The sequence below is a fragment of the Bidens hawaiensis genome, unplaced genomic scaffold (assembly GCF_021521415.1).
Source record: "Bidens hawaiensis isolate Kalapana, Puna unplaced genomic scaffold, B.hawaiensis_p1.1 tig00025204_1, whole genome shotgun sequence".
NCBI classification, from domain to species: domain Eukaryota; kingdom Viridiplantae; phylum Streptophyta; class Magnoliopsida; order Asterales; family Asteraceae; genus Bidens; species Bidens hawaiensis.
The window spans coordinates 134,463-140,784 of NW_027494019.1; the positions used below are offsets into that span (position 1 = coordinate 134,463).

Sequence of the window (6,322 nt, forward strand, 5' to 3'; positions counted from 1 at the left end):
CCATTTAGACCCGTATAAAACTATTCTCCCTAACAAGAACTAGGGTTGTTCATGAGTCGAGCTAGGGTGGTTTTGAGCTCGATATCAAAATTAAACAAGACAGCTCAGCTAGGCTTGATGTCAATCATAAAGTTAAACTAGCCTAAGATCGAACCAACGAGCCGAGCTTGGGTCGACTTGGCTGGTTACAAAAATGAGCTAACTCAGCTCATGTCGTTTCAACTCAAGTTTTCTAACTAGTTTTATTCGAGCTTTTATCGAGCGAGCATTTAGCCCGAGTTTCAAGTTGCGAGCTTTTTGAACTGCCGTCAAAAACCAATCACCTGCTTCTTAAGGGACCACAGATGTCACTTACTCAATAATACAAGGACCATTAGTGTAACATTGTATCTCTAAATGATCCAACCAGACAACCACTGTACCTCCACCACCTCTCCCCACCGACATTTCCAAATCTATGAATTCATCAATTCAACAAATCCAACCCCAAAACCCAAACCCTAACCAATGATCACCTCAATTCCCCCATTAAACCAACATTAATCACAAAATCACCACCGACCCATTAATCAGAACCCCTTCAATTTCATCTAAATCAATTCAATTTCAAAAACCCCTAATTTTTTCATCAAACCCTAACGATGCTGGATCGCATATTCGGAGCTCGCCGGACCCGCCAATTCCACCGGATCCTCCGCAACGGCAAGGTCACCATCCTCTGCCTCGTCCTCACCATCGTCGTCCTACGTGGCAACCTCGGCGCCGGAAAATTCGGTACGCCGGAGCAAGACTTTAAAGAGATCCGTGAAACGTTCTACCAGTACCGGAGCCGCCGAGCCGAGCCGCGCCGGGTTCTTGAAGAGTTACAAACCACGCCGGAGCAAACGACGGAGACGAATAATTATGCGGAGTTTGATATTAATAAGCTGTTTGTTGATGAAGAAGATGATGTTAAGAAGAACCCGAATGAGCCCTACAGTATTGGACCCAAGATCTCTGATTGGGATGAACAGAGAGGTGAATGGTTGAAGCAAAACCCGGGTTTTCCGAATTGGGTTAATGTTAATAAGCCTCGGGTTTTATTGGTAACCGGGTCGTCACCGAAACCGTGTGAGAATCCTGTTGGTGATCATTATTTGTTGAAAAGTATTAAGAACAAGATTGATTATTGTAGGATTCATGGGATTGAGATATTTTATAACATGGCGTTGCTTGATGCGGAAATGGCGGGGTTTTGGGCGAAGCTTCCGTTGATTCGGAAGTTGTTGTTGAGTCATCCGGAGATTGAGTTTTTGTGGTGGATGGATAGTGACGCCATGTTTACGGATATGGCGTTTGAGGTGCCGTGGGAGAGGTATAAAGATCGGAACTTGGTGATGCACGGGTGGAACGAGATGGTTTATGATCAGAAGAATTGGATCGGGTTGAACACGGGTAGTTTCTTGTTGAGGAATTGTCAGTGGTCGTTGGATTTGATTGACGTTTGGGCTCCCATGGGGCCGAAAGGGAAGATTAGAGATGAAGCGGGAAAGCTTTTGACACGCGAGTTGAAGGACCGACCTGTTTTCGAAGCGGATGATCAGTCGGCGATGGTTTGGATACTGGCTTCGCAGAAGGATAGATGGGCTGATAAGGTTTATTTGGAAAATCATTATTATCTTCACGGTTATTGGGGCATTTTGGTCGACCGGTATGAGGAAATGATTGCGAGTTACCATCCCGGTCTTGGTGATCATAGGTGGCCACTTGTTACTCATTTTGTCGGTTGTAAACCGTGTGGGAAGTTTGGTGATTACCCGGTTGAAAGGTGTTTGAAACAGATGGATCGTGCGTTTAACTTTGGGGATAACCAGATACTGCAGATGTATGGGTTTACTCATAAGTCACTTGCTAGTAGGAGGGTGAAACGAACGAAGAACGATAGTAGTAATCCTCTTGAAGTTCAGGATGAGCTCGGTTTGCTTCATCCTGCATATAAGGTTGTTAAGGTACCATCTTCTTGAAGAAGCTGGGTGAATGAAATAGTTTGTTGTTTTTACCACGAATTGGTATTGCGTTGATTGTATCGAATTTTTTCTTGTTATTAGCTGGTTTATATGGAAAGCAAACAAAAAGGTTGAGCCAACTTTTGTTATTGTTTAGAAACTATAGTTTGTTCTTTGTAAGCATTTTGAAATTAGTTGGCTTGATGCTGCCAAATATTGTGGACATCTGATTAATCAAGAAACATCTTGTCTTATTATTATTTTTTTTTTTCGTATTTTTTTTCATTCCAATATGGTGTGAAATTATGATGGTGCAGTTTGAATTGGACATAAATTGTTTATGGTAATAGAATTTGATGTTATGACTTTGTGAAGATTGCATCATGCATTATGTTTGTTAAATTAGAGAACATGGTTGATCATGGAGTCAACTTAAATGAGATCTTGATTCATTTGCAAATTGCAATTTATGGTTGAGCTGGCTGGAACATAGATGAGATCTTGATTCTATAATATGTGGACCTTACAGTAACTGCACATGGTAGTTTTCTCCTATGAACAATGGACAGATAAGCGTGTCCCGCTAGAAGTAGTGTTATTCATAAACCGTTCAAACCAATCGGACCATCCATACCCAGAGGATACTCAAGCATGCCCTGCTAGAAGTAGTAGTATTCATAAACCGTTCATACCAATAGGACCATCCACACCCAGTAAGTCGGTTGGTTTGAGATCTGAACGTTTCATTTTTGGAAATGTATTTTGTGTTATTATAAGCATAAAATATCTTTTCCATTTTAAAATTTATAATAAACACTAATCATTTTGAAATACAAATAAATTAATTGGTTCAAATTGCTAAAATAGAATTGTTATCCTGTCAACCGGTAAACTTGCTGGCTTGGTTAGTTGGTTTGCTGTTTCTCAAAAGGGTTGTTACGATCGGTACATGTTGACGGCTTGAAACATGATAATTTTACATGTGTAATAACAATTAACAAACACAATTATTTTTTAATTATACCCAAATCAAAGATTATACTTTTTTCATATAAACTTCTGAAATCGTTAATTTTTTTCGTGGTTTAACACATACATTTTATTTTATTTTAACTATTTAGCCGCAACAGGTGATCTTATTTACTGGTTAATATTAAAATATGATTTAACCAAGACAAATAACTTGTTTTCTTTTTATTTTTTGTTTACTTCATGTTCAAGATATTCATGGATATTACTTGACTTGGTATAAAATTTTGATAATTAAGTTTTCAAAAAAAAAAAAGGTAAACATAGAGAAAAAAAAGTTTTCAGCTTATGTTTTGAGAATTGTATATAACTAGAATTTACCCGGCATAATGCGCCGGACAGTTGGTTGGTATAACCCAAGCGTTGTGATGGAAAGTCAACGCGAATTATCACTATTGGTTACTGTCGTTATGGTATAAACAACGTTGAAAATCCAACCGTTAAAACCACAAAATATAAATTCGTCAAATTAATATATAAAAAACAATATATTTAAAACGATGTTTATTCGGTCGTAAAACACAAGCATTGCGGCCCCCGGTGTTGTGGGGGTAGGTCGGTAAAACCCATGCGCTGGAAAACCAGAGCATTACGACTGAAAGTCGATGCGAATTCGGTCAGTTTCTATTACGGTATAACCAGCGTTTGTAAAACCCAATCGTTATAATACAAAAAAAATAAATTCGTCAAATTAACAAATTAGAAATCTATGTATTTAAAACAATGTTTATTCGGTTAGTAAACCCAAGCGTTGCAGTCCCCAGTGTTGTGTCAGTGAGTCGGTAAAACCCAGACGTTGTCGGTGTCGCACGTTGCGGCGGTAAGGAGACACGAATTCGGTGATTTTGGATACGTTTGATATGGTACCAGGACTAAAAAAATAAATGAAACCCCAGCGTTGGTAAATCCAAGTGTTGTCAGTTCGAGCATTGCGGCGGTGAATCGGTAAAACTTGGGCGTTGGTAATACCTGAGCATTGATGGGCCTGGATATTATGGCGGTAAGTCTGCACAAGTTCGGTCGATTTTTAATATGTTCGTTAGGATATCAGACTAAAACAAAAAAAAAAGAAAAAAAATTGGTCTGGCCGATGGTGCGGTGCCACTTGATCCAATAGATGGCCAAGCGGCACAAAACTCCACAATTATATATAGTAATATATAATAAGATTTTCGCTCGATTTAAAAGGTATCCAGCAATTATTACGTGTTCAAATGTATTCAAATAAATAAAAGGATACCTTGTTTCTTAGGCTGTGTGTAATGGGGCGTGGGATTGGGCGAAGAGGGGCGAGAACAACCCCCCCCCCCCCCCCCCCCCCGGCGATATGTGGGCGAAAAGGGGCGGGGGCGGGGTTCTTTTATCGCCGATGGGGTTTAAATAATAATATTATTATATTAATTTGACCGTTGTAACGGTCAAAAATAAAAAAAATTTATACAATATATATATATATATATATATATATATATATATAAACATACACCTTCTTCTCCATTTCATACACAATTCATACCCAAATTCTTCAAAAAATTTAGCAAAGTGAATCCTACAAACAACCCGAACCAACCGACACTCGTTGAAGTCGCCGCCACCATGAGAGAAATCATCAAAAAAAAAAAAAAATGTGTCGAGGAACTCAACGATGTCATGAACGAAACCAACAAACAACACGAAAAGATTGACCAAATGTTGGAATTGCGGGAATTGAGTGAAAAATATGAATCCCTCAAAGCGGTCGGGTCACACGAAGAGGCCGCATTATTGCAACGACAACGAATTGAAAAAATGCGTAAATATTATGGATATTAGTATATTATTTAGTTATGTTTTTTAATATTTTTAGTTATGCATTTTTTTTTAATTTTAATGCATTATTAGTTATGTTTTTTTAATTTTTTTGTATTTCTTTTTAATTTTATGCATTTTTATTTAATTATTTAAATAAATTGGTTTTTATTTAATTAGTTTATTTATAAAAAGAAATAATAAAAAAAGACATTGTGGGCCTAACTTGTAGCCCCTACACCATTACACCCCAAAAACAAATTTACACTCTATGCTGACTGGGCGTCACGTGTCACAATTCGTCCCCAATTGTAGCCCCTCCACTACACATGACCTTAGAACATCTGTAACAGTAACAATAAAACGCCTTTTTTATGTCACATCACTATCACATATCACATAAATAGAAGTTTCGTTTCCCTTTTAACCTCTAGTGAAATGAAGCCTCTACAATTATTACATAAATTGTTTACATTAATATACACATAATATTAGATAGCATAATTAAAAGGATAAGTATTTTTAATAAATAACATTAAACATCAAATAAAAATTATTTTATTAAAAGTCATCAAACTCTAACATGATTAAACAATTTCTGTTAAGATATACCAACAAATAAGTTTCCTGAATACAAAAGATAATAACCGGTGAGCGCAAAATTTGTAACTTCTTTTACTCGTCAATTCAACGATCTGGTTCATCATGGTGCGTTGGTAGATCCTGTGAAACTTTTGGACATAATAGCGGACGTCCCTCCATTTTGACATTAATAGATCAATAGAACAATAGTTTTTTCGACCCATACGAGTGTGAAAGTTGTCACGAACGTTTAACCAAAATTGAAGACTATGATCAACTTGATCAATGTTATTGACCCACGCCATAGACAATGTTATTTCTTCATCGTCCGTCCACGGTTCGGGGATCCCATTGGGTAAGCCTACTCGGTTCACGTTGCCGTTTTCAGTAGTCGGGTTGTTTGGACTTAGATTCATTTTTGATTGCAAATAAATTCAAAAGTTTGAGTGATATAAGAGGACTGGGTAAAAATAAGATAACTATTTGGTAAATATTCAGATACAAAACTGAGTTTATAAATTATAATATACTTTTTTAATAAATCCCAACGTTCCCTCCCACAATGGTCCCCACCCCAACATCTACTCTTTTAAAAACCGTGGATGCAAAAAGGTTGGCGAAAACGACCCCGCTTTAGCGGCTTGAGGGTGTTTTGGATTTTATTGACAAAGATATCAAATAATCAACACGTAACACGTAAGGCATATGATTTTATAATTATCCTCGTTTTTATGTGAAACTATCAAGTTTTTCGGTGATCGAGTTCATTCCTTTTTTATCTCTATATTTTTAATTTTATTTTTGCTTTATGAAATGTTTCAATATTAGATGGGTTCTCGATCATTAATATTTGTTGGTGTTTGCTAATGATACGAAATTTATTGTTTCACTCCATATTTGAAGAAACACTAGATGACCCCGACAGATTAAGGATAATC

At 37.1% G+C, this 6,322-nt stretch overlaps 1 protein-coding gene across 1 annotated transcript; it reads left to right on the plus strand.

The window, feature by feature from the left end:
• Window positions 1–311: 311 nt before the first annotated feature.
• LOC143571154 (xyloglucan 6-xylosyltransferase 2-like) lies at window positions 312–2,241 on the plus strand. Its single transcript, XM_077056653.1, has one exon. The coding sequence runs from the start codon at window positions 642–644 to the stop codon at window positions 2,001–2,003; it is 1,362 nt and encodes a 453-aa protein (XP_076912768.1). The 5' UTR covers window positions 312–641; the 3' UTR covers window positions 2,004–2,241.
• Window positions 2,242–6,322: the final 4,081 nt, after the last annotated feature.